Consider the following 15,509-nt stretch of genomic DNA (forward strand, 5'->3'; position numbering starts at 1 on the left):
TGGTCTGGATTTGTGCACTGTGTCACAATCCTGTGCCATCCCAGATTCAGGGGTGACAAGAGACAGGAGGAGAGGAGCGTGTACTTGAGGGATATCTAATGGGTTTGTGTTCGGTCCTCCCTAGCTTTTGGACGTAGTGAGGTATTCAGTGATCTGGGTCGTAGGCTTGGTTTCCCTCCGGCGAGACGACCACCAATTTCCCTTTGCATGAGTAGCCTTCCTCAACCTTGAGAATTCAAGTCTAAGATCAAGTCACTTCAGAGCCTCCCATGTGAGGAACGAGCCCCGGCCTTCTGTTTCAAGACCTTTGTCCAGCTGCTTCCAAATCACCAAGCTCCCCTCTTTGCCCCTCTGTGGTTACCACCCACGGAGATGTAGGCAGAGGGGGCTGGGGGAGGGACCTCTTAACTTGGCACTTGAGCTTCTCAGACAAAGAACCAAGGCAGCTCAGAGATTTCTTTTATTTCTGGAGTACAAGGACTTAAGCAGGTCCACTAGATCAAAGGCATAGCACTGCCCGGCCTTCTCTTTGACAGAGTCCTGGGAGCCAGACTATAGCTTTGTGTTTGAGGGTAGCATTGCCGGATTTTGCAAATAAAAATAGAGAACATCGTTTCAGTTTGAATTTCAGATAAACAGTGATATGTGTGTGTGTGTGTATACATATACTAAATACATGTATATATTTAGTGTAGATATGGCCCATAAAATATTTGGGACATACTTATGCTCAGAAATTATTCCTTGTTTGTCCAAAATCCCAATTGCACTGGATTTTCTGTATCTTATCTGGCAATCTATTTGCATGATATCTCAACACACCAGTAACTCCCAAATCAGCCTAGATAGAACTGGGCTTGCTGTGTGGCACACAACTTCTGACCCCGACTTCTGTTCCCCACAGACATCCTTTCTGATCCGGCTGGCCAACCAGGAGAGAAAATGCAAGGGAACAAATGCTCCTGGCTGCTAAATGTGGCCCATGCCCCCACTGGCAAGGGCCCAGGGATTCACAAAGGGCCTTTTCAAGACCATCTCCCCAGGAAGAGGAGGTGGAAGAGAACTGGGAGTGGGTGGCGGCTGGGCCCGGAGACTGGGGAGAGGGAAAGTGTTCAACAGGGCAAGCGTGGAGCCTTGAGGGGAAGCTTTTGAAAGAAAGGTGCCATCTCAGGAGGCACTAATTTCCTGTAGAGCAGTCATTTGAGCTACCCCTTCAGAGGCCTCTGCTGGCTACCTCTATCCCAGGACACGGTGGGGCCCGGTCTCCAGGATCCTCTCATTTCATTTCCCTTTTCAATTTACCTCCTCTTCTTCCTTAGTCTCAGTCTTCTGGAAGATGGTGGACATGGACACTTTATGGGCAATTCTGGACATGGCAGAAGCTATGTCAGGGAGGCCCCACCACTTGGCACCACATCCTCAAATCCTGCTCATAGACCAGCTATGATCTGGGTAGAGTGTACTGACCTACACTACATTTGTCTCAGAGGCTTCCAACCCCATCTCTGCCTTGTTCTATCCATGTGACCTTGGAATACTTAGCACTCTGCCCCGCAGTTGGCTCATCTGCAGATGAGAATTCTTGTCAGGATGCAGTGAGTTGATGTGTGGGAAGCATTTAGAACCGTGACCAGTGTAGAGAAGACACTATTACCAATGTGGGTGGTTTTCTGCCCCTGTAGCTCCACTGAACAACTCCCTCAATCACCCCAGTGACTTTGTTCTTAGTTCTCATCCTCTTGAGCCCTCTGCTGTCCCTGACACACACCTTCCACCGTCTTCTGTCATGGCGTCTGTGAGGCCGTGCCTTCCCTCACGGTTTCCACGATGCTTTGCTCTTCCACCTTCCTTCCCTCCCTCTTTGACATCTCTGCTTCCATCTCATCATCATTTGGCTCTCTCGATCCCTTCCAATCAGGCCCATTTCCTCAAGGTTCTTTCTGGGCATGACTCTGTTCTCATCTCCATATCATTTCCCTTGGAGATCTCAAGTCACGGATGGGAATGCCAAGAAGATCTAGCCTTGGGTATGCTCAGACTATTCCTACAAGGGAAACAAGTAACTGTGTCTCCGTGGTCATCTCTGGAAAAGGGCAACTGGGTTCAGAAGCTTCTACCCTTCTGGAAGATGTGTGATCTTTGCCATGAGCATAAATTACTTCTAGAAGAGTAGTTGCAATGACAGTGTGGTTTTGAAGGAGAAGGGATGGGTCACTTCTGACCAGGACCTTCTTTGTCAAGCAGTCTGCCTCGAGGGTGGGGTGGGGAAGGTTTTCAGAGTATAAGAGTTGGGGCAAAGGCATGGAATTGAGACCTGGAAGTGACTGAAAGGCTTTGGCACCTATAAAGAAACTTTAGGCTTCACTGGTAGAGGCAGAGGAAGTGGGTTGAGAGCAGGTATTTTGGCAAGCCAAGGAGATCTTGCAGATTCCCTCAGAATCACACAGGACCCCACCCTGCCTTCCTGTGAGCAAGCCCTGCCTGCCCACACTGGACCCCTAGCTTCATGGGCTGATCAAAGCCAAAGAAACACATTTGGGAGCATATAGGGCCCTCTGCAGGCCTCGACTCTGGGCCGCCATGTTGCTGGAACCAGTTGCAGGGTGGGGTGATTTGCCAAGGTCTTGGGTCCACTGGGTTTGCCCATCATGTGTGCCTGAGGCACCTGCAGGCTTATCAGAAGGGCATGAGCTCTTCAGAGACCAGGTGACCATTAGCATCATATAAGTCAGAGGACAGGCTGTAAAATGGGTTAGGTTAGGAAATGTAGACTCCCCTCACTTTGGAGGTCCAGGTAAGAATACAGTGGAAGCCAGCTTCTGTATGTCTAAGTATATGAAAGTTGTAAATAAAGCTAATAAACTATTAAATAGAATATGTTGCCTTCTCATAAGTTGACAAGTATACCTTCATGGCATTCTGAAGGTGATATTTGAATTTAGTTGGTGGATTCCTTGGAGTTTCATACTGGAGTATAGTGGCCTAAGGAGAACCAGCCCTGGGCTGGCTTCATTCCTTGACTCCACTGGCGCTAGGATGCACCTTGAGCATACACACATGACACCCAGCCCATCTATCCCAGCTCCACATCCACACCCACCCCAAAGCCACCCCTTGGTCATCCCGCTGAAGTCCACAGGTGTGCACACCAGTGGCGGTCCGCTCTGGCTGGTAGAACAGACTTAGATTTGAGTCCCACCCTGGCATTAGGATTAAGCTTGGGGAACAGGGAAGGGGACACGAGCATCGCCGTACCTGAAGCAAGGTCCAGCAGCAGAACATGGGTGACTCTTGGGAAAATGGCCCTCTAACCCATGAACATGTGTGAACACCTGGCCCATGGCTGCTGGGCCATAGCTGGAGGAGGGCCAGAGCACTCCCTGATGTGTGGGCCACTCTCATCACTAGGCTAAGGCCAGGGCCTAGTGGGAGTGAGAGAAGCCAGTGAATACTAGAAGGAAGAGCCCCACAGGTTTCCTAGAAGAGTCCTCAGGATGCCCAGCATCTCCCTGTCCCAGGCTGGGCCTCTTGCCCAACACCTCGTGCCTCAGGGTCATTCAGGTATCATGGTCTCACACTCCTGACACAGTAGGGAGTTTGTTTCCCTCCTCTCACACTCGCTGACTTTAATCCCTGCCCGCCTGTGCCACTTGGCTGGCCTCCTTGGCAGAAAGGTGACAAAAAAACTCTCTCTGAGGAGTCAGATCCCTCAGCCAGACCCTGAAGCCTCCTTGAGGCCACAGGAGCCAGTGGCCTAGGGCTCTGACCTCTACTTACCAACCTGGTTTCCTCTCACCTCTCCCTGCTGCATGTTGATGGGAGTCACTCAAGGCAGGTCCACTGATCTCCAGAGAACCAGGAGAGCCTCTGTCTCTCCTACACTCACAGTCCTCCCCCATGGCGAGGGTCAGTCCTCTTACTGACCGTTACCTTCCCGTGTTTCCCAACACCTACCTTGACTCCACCTACTGCACCTCCTCCCCCAAGCTCCTCCCCCTGCTCCCAAAATCTGCTCAACTTGCTCCTTATTTCTGTCCCAATCCCTTTCATCCTTCAAGAGACACTTGAGGCTCCCCCCGCATGAAAGCTTCCCAGTACCTTCCGTTAATCCTTCCCCCAGCTTTCTCACCTGTATTTTTTACCACCTGGATCCCATGCTTGGTCACATGAATTGTGTTCATGGTAGTCTTTGATAACATACGACATTTTTGTTCTTTTCAAAGTTTTTTTTTTTTTTTTTTAAGATTTTATTTATTTATTTGACAGACAGAGATCACAAGCAGGCAGAGAGGCAGGCAGAGAGAGAGGGAAGCAGGCTCCCTGCTGAGCAAAGAGCTCAATGCTGGGCTCGATCCCAGGACCTTGGGATCATGACCTGAGCCAAAGGCAGAGGCTTTAACCCACTGAGCCACCCAGGACATAATAATGTCCCAACATACGACATTATTATTCTTTGCTTGTTATATAAAGATCACGGGACTGGAAGAGGTCTTAAAGACCACCCAGTCCAAGCCTCTTTTTTTTTTAAAGGTAAAACCAAGAGAAAGAAAGGTTTTATAACATAGCCAGGCTGAACCTGCAAGAATCACATTCAGCCCTCTTGACCCAATCTGGCACTTCCCCACAAACCCCCGCTGCCTCTCCACACGGAAGTCTCTGTCACTCAAAGGATGGGGTAGTCATGAAAGACGATCATGTGATACACTCATGGAATGGGAAACGGTGCCTCCCTGTTGACTGGCAGGACAGAGTCAGAGCTACAGCCCACTTCTGTATACCTTCTGTTTTTCAAGTTCTTTGCTCTCCGCTTTAATAACCACCCAGAAAGGAGTGATTATCAGAGATCACCCGAATTTTCTCAGGCCAGCCCAAATTCCCTCCTGTCTCCCTTTTTCTCCAGAGAGAACAAGCCCAATTCCTGCTCTGCCATGGCCAGGGGGCTGGCTCCTCCTGCTACCAATCCCCATAATCCCTTGCATTTTCACTTTGGAAGCCCTGATTCTCATCTTAACAAGTGTCGCTTCTGACGTTCCTAGGGACTGACAAGAAGCCAGTGGGCCACAGCAGGAAGGGGCTGAGTAAGCAGCCAAGCAGTAACAAAGTGGAGGGTCTCGGCTGGAGCATGCAAGAAACAGACTGGGGACAGAAGAGCAGGTAGTGGCCCAGAGACCTGCCCAAAATACAGCCCCTAAACTCCAAGTAAATTCCCCAACTCAAAAACCAGCCAGAATAGGGCAGAGCAAACATTTTTTCTTTTCCCCCTCCTGCTCTGGCTACCCTGCTCCCTGCAAGGAAGAAAACTAGAATAATGAGGCACGTTGGAGACTGTCACCCGAGCAGCTCCGGAAGGACGTGGGCAGACGCCTGGCTGGGCGGCTGACTTTCTCTGTTTCTGGTTGAGATTTTATAAATATTCGGGGAGTTTGATCTGAGGCTGGTGGTGGGGAGGCGAGGGGAGCGGCAGAGGGGGTAGATAACTCAGCCCATGGGGGTTCTGGGACCTCGCCCAGGCCTGCTTTTCATTAGCGTCACCAAGGCAACCGCTCATCCGCAGCAGACCCCATCCCGCCACGTTAGGCTTTTCCTTTAAGAGTGAATCTGCTGCAATCAGTCCCCCTCCAAACCCCCACCCCTGCACCCCATCACCTCCTAGCCTGGGGAATGGCAGATCATTACGGAGGAAAAAAGCTGCGATCCGGACTCTCTAAGGCTGGTGAGGAGGGATAGAGCCACCGTTGGCCCATTCCAAAGGCTGCCATTGGCGCAGGACTGTTGGGGTTTTGGTGCTAAGAAACCCCTGGTAACCAGACCGTAGCAGCATCCGCTTCCAGCCCTTCCTCTGTTTCCCTGGCTGACCTGACCTTTCCCCTCCACACACACCTTTATTCTTGACCAAGGCAAACATTTGCAGAGTTTCCAAGGAACGACCTCACCAGTCGTCATGCTGATACGTTCCAGATGCCCACCGGTGCACAAGCCCGTGTGGGTCTTTGGTTCCCCCCCCCCCAAACCCACCCCCACATGTACAGTGGATCCTGAAAGGGCGGTGTCAGGGGAGGAGGCAGCTGACCAGAGGAGACGGGGAGACCCAAGTCTGTGAGGCATGATTGGGCCACCAGGGAGGGGCTATGGGCCCAGAGCCGGTAACCATCCCCCCACCCCACACCCTTGCAATGCAGACACTCCCCCTTCTTGGCACAGACTCCATGGAACTCCAGAGATCTGTTTAAAAATCGAATCCCCTGACTCCGATCTCCACGGGGCCACAGCCAGGGAATCCCGGCCTCCGCTGCGAGCAAAGCTAGCTGGGCACCTGTGCTAGGAGGCCCTCAGCGGGGTCTGCTGAAAGACAGGAAAGGAGTGCTGTCAGGGGACTGGCTGCAGGGGCCGGGTTCCTGGGTTGTCTTTCCAGCCTGTATTTGTGCTCCTGGGCAAACCTGAGCCAGAGCCTCTCCGGGCCCCTCCTTTCTGTGGAATGCAGGTCACTCCAGCCTTCCTGAGAGATTCGTGCTCAGAACCCTGGAGCCAGCCCCAAGGGCTGCAACTGAGAAGCCACAGAAGACCCCTCCCCCAGCTGCCAATGGAGCAGAACGGGGACCCCAAGGCATCTGGGCTCAGGAAAAAAGCAGCTTCTGCCTTCTTGCTCTTTTGTGCCTTTTCCCACCAAGATCAGCCCTGGAGAAGCAAACCCGAGTTCCTCTGCTGGTTTGAACAGGAAATTCCTGTCAGCTCGTGGGAGAGGCCAACTGGGGGAGATTTCATCACATAGATTCCCCCCCTCCCCGAGATACAGAATCATATCAAAGTCTTATCCCAGCTCCTGGTGGGGGTGGAGGGGCAGCCCTGACATCCGCTTCTGGGCCTGCCAGCCTCTCCTACCTAAAGCTGGGTGGGGTTTTTCTACTCTGCTTGCTTTGGGGGGGGGGGGGGGGCGAGGGCAAGAAACACCAAGCAGTAACCAAGGCATCGCCGTCGCTGACTGGGCTGCACGGGTGGTTTTTCCGTCTGCTCTGGTGGCAGAGCTACCGGGGAGTCAGAGAAGTGCCAGCCCCCACAGCACAGATAGCGTGGCTGGAGAAAGCCCTCGGGGTGTGCATCCTCGCTTCTCAAAGTCTGGTCCCGGACCCGAGCAGGGCCATCGCCTTGCAGATGCAGGTCTAAGATGGTTCCTTAATCAGGAAATAATGTTTTAACCAGACAGCTGGGTGTTTGGAGGCACGTTGGAGTTTTCTGGAGCACAAGAGAGAACATACAAATGCTTCCATCTCTGACTGCATGGATTTTAATCCCAGCTCTGTCACTCGGTAACAGGGTGACATTAGGCACAGAAACATCCTCTCTGAGCTCTGGCTTCCTCACCTGGAAAGCAGAGGTGATATTACCTATCCTAAAGGGGTGACACAAGGCACAGGCCTGGCACCAGGAGGCTCTGACCGAGTAAAGGTTAGCAGCAAGGAGTTGGTGGCTCAGGGAATGGTATTATCACTGGCTTCTTCCGCTGGCGAAGTCTTGCTGTCTCACTTCTGTATTTTCTGAAAGGATTCATAGCCCCCTGACCATGAACCCCCAAGCCAACAGTTGTAGCCTTTCCTATCCAGTTCCCCCCGTTCCCCCATGTGAGGCGAGGGTGGAGAGGTGCCCTTGCGGTAGGATGGAGGTAGGAGAAGGAGATGACTGAACCGACAGGCAAGGCCAGGTCGCGAGGAGGGACTTCTAGGAAGAGAAGATGCACACAGCATCTGACTTTGGGAATGGAGCCTTCCAAATGGCACTTTGACCATTTCCCACAAGCTAGTAATATATCGTTTCTTTTACCGTCTCTGCATTTCCTTGAGAGACCATAGCGTTCCATCCCTGGGGGTTGGGGGGAGCACTGACCGACTTTCCTTTGTTCTGTGATGGCCTGTTCTTCCAGCCATAGCTCCCTCTTCTTGCCCGGGCTGAGGTGACAGAGCACAGTGACACACAAGCTGCAGAGGCCCGCTGGGGCCGTGAGCACATGCCGCTGGGCTCATTTTCCCAGCTGCTTTCCCACCAGTGGCCCTTGGCTGACGCTGCTTTTCTAATTCATTCTGGGAGACAGAGAGAGGGACAGCTCCCGGGTGTGCCTTGAAGTGTGCTGGCTGGTTCCCGGGCCAGCTGGGGCGACTCGTCTAACCTGGCTAAGCCTCGGTTTCCTCCTAGGAGGGCAATTCGGAAGAGGCCGTGCAAGTCTCTACCCATTGTGGGGACCCGGAGACCACAGGGAGCTGGAAGATTAAATGAGGGGATGCCTGGAAGGAGCACAGCCCGGAGAGTGCAGTGTGGTCACTCCGCATTAGCTGAGGTCCGTGTAGCTATTCGAAGACCAGAGCCTTCAGCCCTTGGCTGAGGTGGAAAATCGGAAACAAGAAAGTGGCGTCCCCATTTGCAAATAGCATTCACAGCCTCCCCACTCCTGCAGGTCAGCAACCAACCCTCTCCTCCCCCCTCCTTCATTTTTCTTCTTTCTTTAGCGGCAGGGGTTGACACATGTGGCTCCCCAGGCTGTCCCAGTGAATTTAAAGCTTGAAATAAATACATGCTCCAAAGGGCTCTTGACCTGGGAACGCCTCTCCCCCCCTCTCCCTCCCTCTCCTCTCCCGTTGGAAGCCCGGGCCCAGGCAGAGCCCGGGAGAAGGTATCTGCTCTGCACGTATGCGGGTCCCAGGGGCCCTGCACGGGGCGGACGAGGATCGCCCTGAGCCAGCACACACTCTCCTCTTCCTGGGTTTGTTAGAAGCCTGACCAGGCCCGAGTCTTATGACTTCAACAGATGTTTCTGCTTAAGCAGCCCTGGCATCTTTATGGCCTGTTTTTTCCATTCTTGCTTCTCTTCCTCTGTCCCAACAGCCCTGAACGCAATTTGGACTTCATTTTCTTTCTAATGGTTACAGGGAAAGAAAGGACTTTTATTTTTTTTTTTCTTTTTCATTTCTTCCCCCTTTTTCCTTAGCTCTTCAAATCTCTCTCTCTCTCTCTTCTCTCTCTCTCTCTCACACACACACACACACACACACACACACTCCAGACGCATTCAGATCTGGGTTCGTGGTGTGTATCTGTTAATGGCACTGCCATTTCACGTAAGACTTAGCCCCATTCGAAGCCTCTGTCCCTGTCTCTGCCTCCACCCTCACCTCTACATTCATGCCCTGCCTGTCCCCACACAGGTCACCCCGGGACAGCCGATCGGTGTGTCCTCCCAGATGCTGATTCCGAAAGTTCCTGCTGGCCTCAGTCTCTGGCCCGTTACCTGAGGAGCCTCGCTGTGTGTCAGACTCTGTGTGTCGGGGAAGGTTTGGGCTGAGGGATGGGAGTGAAAGGGGAGGCTCCTAAGGCTCTGTATCTCTCCAAACTCCCCCGGCTGGCCAGTCCACAGAGGCTCAGGTGGGGCCAAGTTGACAGTTGTTACAAGATGAAACCAGTCTTTGGTGGGGAGGTCACGAGTTTGAAACCAGTCTGGGCACTCGTCACATCAACACCTACAATCCCACCCAGCTTGCCTGCATCTCGGCGTATTCACGCTCGCCTGCCCTGCAGGGTTTGGGGTCACCTGTCTCAGAGTCTGGTTCCCACAGCAAAGAAAGCCCGGAGACCTCAAGTCGTCATCTGAGGGCCTGTCCCTGTCAAAGGCACCTGGGACTCAGGCCAGTCTCTTCAATAAATAGTGTTGGGAAACAAATAGCGTTGGGATAGCTATATGCAGATGAATGAAACAGGGGCGCCTGGGTGGCTCAGTGGGTTAAAGCCTCTGCCTTCGGTTCAGATCATGATCCCGGAGTCCTGGGATCGAGTCCCACGTCTGGCTCTCTGCTCAGCAGGGAGCCCACTTCCTCCTCTCTCTGCCTGCCTCTGTCTACCTGTGTCTCTGTCTGTCAAATAAATGAATAAAATCTTAAAAAAAAAAAAAAAGAATGAAACAGAACCACATTTTTACCCCATACACAAAATGTATTCAAAATACACTTCAAAATTCATTAAAAACCTAAATGTGAGACCTGAAATTTAAAAAAAAACAAACAAAAAACACAAAAAAAACCTCCTGAAAGAAAGCACAGGCAGTAATGTCTCTGACTTCAACTGTAGCAACTTCTTTGTAGATACAAAGTCTCCTGAGGCAAGGGGAAGAAAAGCAAAACACCTATTGGGACTACATCATAATAAAAAGCTTCTGCACAGTGAAAGAAATAATGAACAAAATTAAATGCAAATCAAAACTACAATGTGGCATCACATCACACCTGTCAGAATGACTAAAATTAAAAAAAAAAAAAAAAGAGACAAGAAGTGTTGGTGAAAATGTGGAGAAAAAGGAACCCTCATGCGCTGGTGGTGGGAATGCAAACTGGGACAACCCCTATTGAAAACAGTATGGAGGCGTCTCAAAAAATTAAAAACAGAACTATCGTATGATCCTGTAATTCCACTATTGGATATTTACCCAAAGAACATGAAAACATTAATTTGAAAAGACACATGTCCCCTTCTGTTTACTGCAGCATTATTTATAATAGCCAAACTGTGGAAGCAGCCCAAGTGTCCACCAACAAATGAATGGATAACAAAGATGTGGTCTATATACACACCGGAATATTACTCTGACATAAAAAAGAATGAGATCTTGCTGTTTGCAGCCAGCTGGGTGGAGCTAGAGGGTATAATGCTAAGTGAAATAAGTCAGTCAAAAACAAATACTGTGGGATTTCCCCATATGTGGAACTTAAGAAACAAAACATGTGAAAAGAGAGAGAGAGAGAGAGACAAAAAATTGACTCATAACCACAGAGAACAAAATGGTGGTTACCAGAGAGGAGGTAGATGGGGGAATGGGTGAGATGGGTGAAGAGAATTGAGAATACACTTGTCCTGACGAGCACTGAGTGATGTATAGAATTGTGGAATCATTATATTTAAAAAAAAAAAAAAAAAAAGGTAGGAATCTGTCATGAGGAGAAGACTGAGTGACCCCAAAATGCTTTGAACATATGTATCTCAGTTGTAAAATACTCACAATAGTATAATTAAACATGTTTGGCTATCATGTAGTGATATCCTTCTCTGTGCCAGGCACTTAGTAAATATTATCTCACTTAATTCTCAAAAAACCCTGGGAGGTACAAGTATTGTTATGCAATTTTTAAACGGGCTAACAAGTATGGAAACATTTACGTCAAATGCTGAAGATCGTAACTCTGAGAAGTGGCAGAGATAGGATTCGAATCCCGGCTTCTGACCCAGAGCCCAAAGCCTTCACCAGAATGACCTTCCACCTGTATATACAAAAAAAAAAAAAAAAATAGCACTGCCTAGTCTTATAGAGTACTTGCCACATGCCAGACACTGTTCCAAGAGCTTTGCATAGATTCACTTAATTCATTCTCACAAAACTCTATGATGCTCTAATTGAACAGATGAGGAAACTGAGGCACTGATCATTTGACACTGATTTCCCTCAGCAAATATAAATGGAACACCTCTTGTGGGTTAGGCACTGTGCTAAGAGCTCTGTGTGGGACCCACAGTTAAGAAAGACTTCAATCTTGTTGTCTGCGATCTGTCAGCAAGGTCATCAGCATGGGCTTAGGATGGGATTTCAGAACTTGAAATGAGGGACAGTAAAAATAGGGTATCCTAAGATATCCTATAGAGATGAGCATACCAGGAAGTGGCTAAAGTAAGAGCCCAAGCACAGGAGGAAGAGAGAATCCTATTGTCAGACCAGGGCCCAAGGTCAGATCTGGGACAGCAGTAGGACAGGTAGAAACAGTGCTAATTTATTTCCATCTGCAATATGGTCTTAAGAGCAGGACTCCAGAGCCAAGCTGCCAGGTTCAAATCCTCACTCTGCCACTCACAATGTGTGTGACCTCGGGAAAAGTAATGAACCTTTCTGGGCTAAGTATCATCACCTCGAAAAAGGGGATAACAGTGTCCATCCCACAGAACTGTTTCGACATGCCCTTAGAGTTGGGCCTCCCCATGGCGAGCTCTCTGGGTTGACTTTTAAGCTCTCATCAGCCTATGATCACATGAGATCCTTGAGGCTGCAGGTAGGGGCCAAGTTGTCCCATTGGTAGGGAGAAGAAAACTGTGGAAGGAACCAGTGAGGACCTGTCCCCGTAGGCTTCCAGGAGAGAGAGAGATGAAATCTGATGGGACAGAGAGGGAATTCACATGCTCTGTTAAAAGGTTGGCAAGTGAGCATGGGGATGTTTCTTCTTAATGAACAGAGGCCAAGATTCAGGTTGGAGGTAGGGAATTCTCTGGGCTGGCATTTATGTGGCACCATGATGTTCAGTCGTGGGCATGAAGAAAGGCTCCTGTTGCCTTTGCCCAGCTCCTTGGTCACCCAGGGCAGGAATATGGATCTATTCCCATCATCCTCTGCATAAACTTCCCGCACATCCATCTCCAGCCTAAAAGAAAGACCAGGGTAGCTGAGGGAGGTAGTAGAAGGTGGCTATGTTCTGTTGTAGTAAATCTTTCCTAGAAGCTCGGCCTACTTTCCTAGAAGAGGAGAGGACTGAGCTCATCAGCCAGGTCTGGAGCAGCGCGGAAAGGAATGGCTCACTTGGGTGCTGTGTGTGGCCATGGGACTGTCAGACTGGGCAAGGGTGTCTGGTGACATATCAGAGCAGCTGAGAAGGGAGGACAGACAAACGTGTTTGCCTGACAGGAATCTTGGGATCCCCCATCTCCCCACCCTCACTCTCTTTTGAGAGCTCACTCCAGGGCTTTTTATAGACATTGAAGATCACAATTTCCCCTCCCAGAAACCCCATTCAACTGTGAGTGAGTGAGTGGGTGAGTGGATGAGTGGATGAGTGGGTGAGTGGATGTGAGCACGTGTGCCGCCGCCATTCAACCCCTGCCAATTTTTATTTTCTCACACTTTGCGTATTTCAGCCATCATGTGTGTTCCTATGCCATCCCCCCTTGAATTCCTTCTCTCCCTCTACCAGTCTTCTGGAAACCTCAGTCCTCAGAGATGGCAAGAGGGTCTAGACTTTGCCTTAAAGTGAGAATGTTTACCTTAGCGATCCTGTCCTCCAATGACTGTTGAAGATGTGTATGGGGCCACTGGGATGAGAAGGGCATAGGGGTGACTCTGCTGATCTTCCCCACCCAGACCAAGCTCCCAGACATGAAGCACCTGCCCCTTCAGCTGGCAGCCTGTTTCCTCTGGGCCTTCCTGCGAGTCTAAAGTGCCAGCCATATGGAAACAGGAGGCACTCCCCCAGGGGGCTACTTGAGTTTCTCAAACCAGGAACCAGTGGCCTAGATTCTGCCCCAAATACTCAGCTGGGAGTTTGCTCAGTGGCCAAGACTTCTTAACCCTTTGGCTTGCTGGGAGCCTTGAGCCTTTCTGCTATTCCCCTCTCGACCTTTTTCTCCAATCAAGCAGAACAGTGACACTGGAAGTACTAAACACAGAGTATGAATTAGAATGGTGTGTGATTCACCCCAGAATGCATGTTTCCAGGTGCCTCTACTGCTTTACCTTCTTCATTACAAGCTTCTGCTGCTATTACAATAAGCTCACTTTCCCTATCAAAAGGCGACCAGAGTCAAAGGGAAACCAAACAAGGGAATGTGTTTTGTCTGAAATAGTGCATTTATGAATAAATGAGTTAAACACAACTATCATTTTACATTGGTGGGTGTTCCTGTGCAATAAAGAGAACCTGCAAGTCTTAATCTGTTTGAGTAGATCAAATTTGTCCTTGTGTTCTGAGAAAGCGTTATGAAATCACCTGTGATGTAGTTTCTCTGGCCTATAGAATGACCAATGGCTCTTGAGGAAGGACTACGTGACTTGTGATCAGGATAATGAAACAGCCTGAGTTAATGTCCCAGCATGTACATTATGTTACTTAAAATAGCAAAAAATAGACACAACCTAAATGTCACCTATAGGGTATTAGTTACACAAACATCTGTATAATGGAATAGTGGGCCATTATTAAAATTATGTGCTAGAAGAAGGCTTAATCTCATGGGAAAACATTCACAACATATCATCAAAAGGAAAAAGCAAATTATAAGCAGTTTGGACAGAACATAGCAGTCTTGTAAGAAAAAAGTTTTGTCTATATTTTTTAACTGGAAAAATATGTATAAAGATGTTAACTGTGCTATCTCTTGAGTAATAAGATTTGGCTTGACTTTTTCTAATTTTGGTCTCTATTTTTTGTTTTTTGCAGGGAGGGAAGGGCCAAGAGAGAATCTCAAGCAGGCTCCACACCCATCAAGGAGCTTGACTCGGAGCCTGATCTCATCACCCTGAGATCATGACCTCAACTGAAATCAAGAGTCGGAGGCCCAGCCAACTGAACTACCCAGGCGACCTGGTCTCTAGTTTTTCAAACTTTCTTCCATAAACATATATTATTTCAAAAACTGGGGGGAAAATTATTAAAAAAAAAAAAAAGGGACACCTGGGTGACTCAGTCTTTAAGCGTCTGCCTTCGCCTCAGGTCATCCTGAGGTCCTGGGATACCATCCCAGCGTCCTGGGATCGAGCCCCACTTTGGGCTCCCTGTTCAGCGGGAGTCTGCTTCTCCCTCTCCCACTCCCCCTGCTTGTGTTCTCGCACTGTGTCTCTCTGTTAAGTAAATAAATAAAATCTTTTTTTTTTAATTGTTTTAAAGGCCAGAAAATGGGTTTCCTGTTTCTTATCCCATGTCTATTCTCCATTTTATTTTGGAAATTCAAATTTCTCAGCCCTTCCCACAACAGATACTTAAGAAGCAAGAGGCACAGAGCAGCTGATGTCCTAAGCAACATCACCAAGGTGAATTAGTCACTGGGAGTAACAGCTTTGGAAAGGTTTCCTTCCCACCTGACACTGGGAATCAATGGTACCAAAACCAATTTTTCTTCTAACCAGATCTTAAATGAGTAGATAGGAGCTCACAGAGGACAATCATAAACCCCAACAGCTGCTCCGTGGGTTTTCAAACATGAGGGTGATTCATCCCTTCTCCTGAGCCTTTTTGTTGCGCCTTATCCCTTAGAGTTGTGAAAATCTGCTGTCGCAGCGAGCAGGGGTAGGACTAGGAGACCCGTGGAAGGACAAGGAAGGGAACTGGTCAAAACACAGCTAAGGATCTGACACATTTGGGTTTTGTTTGCCTGGTTCACAGACAGCGTCCCACATAGAGGGGGACCTGAGAGTGGACAAAGGGAGTGATAACTGATTTCATGGAAGGAAACCACTGTAAAATCTGCTGCTGAATAGAGACAGGCCTTGGAGCACATCATTTCTGTCTCAGATTTCTAAAAACCCATCTAGTTTCAGCTCTTACTTTCAGCACCTCCTTCCAAAGCAGAATGGTCAAGATCGTCCCCTTCTCCTCACTGGAAATGGCATTACGGGTGTGCCAGCTGTCCCAAAGTCACCATTCCCATCAGTGGCAGATCTTAGCGAAACACCTACAAGGTAGCTGGGAGCGACACTGTCCTCCCGGTCCGCCATTCCAGCTGGT

The 15,509-nt window shown here is 49.4% G+C and overlaps 1 protein-coding gene across 1 annotated transcript in view; it reads left to right on the plus strand.

Annotated features, from left to right (window-relative positions):
• Nucleotides 1–14,661, plus strand: part of RAD51B (RAD51 paralog B) — a 683,675-nt gene extending 669,014 nt beyond the window's left edge. Inside the window, exon 11 of the mRNA XM_059373463.1 lies at nt 14,226–14,661. Coding sequence (XP_059229446.1) covers nt 14,226–14,308 — 83 coding nt within the window. The 3' untranslated portion in view covers nt 14,309–14,661. The remainder of the gene's footprint in view (nt 1–14,225) is intronic.
• The last annotated feature ends 848 nt before the right edge of the window (nt 14,662–15,509 follow it).

The sequence above is a fragment of the Mustela nigripes genome, chromosome 13 (assembly GCF_022355385.1).
Source record: "Mustela nigripes isolate SB6536 chromosome 13, MUSNIG.SB6536, whole genome shotgun sequence".
Classification (NCBI taxonomy): Eukaryota; Metazoa; Chordata; class Mammalia; order Carnivora; family Mustelidae; genus Mustela; species Mustela nigripes.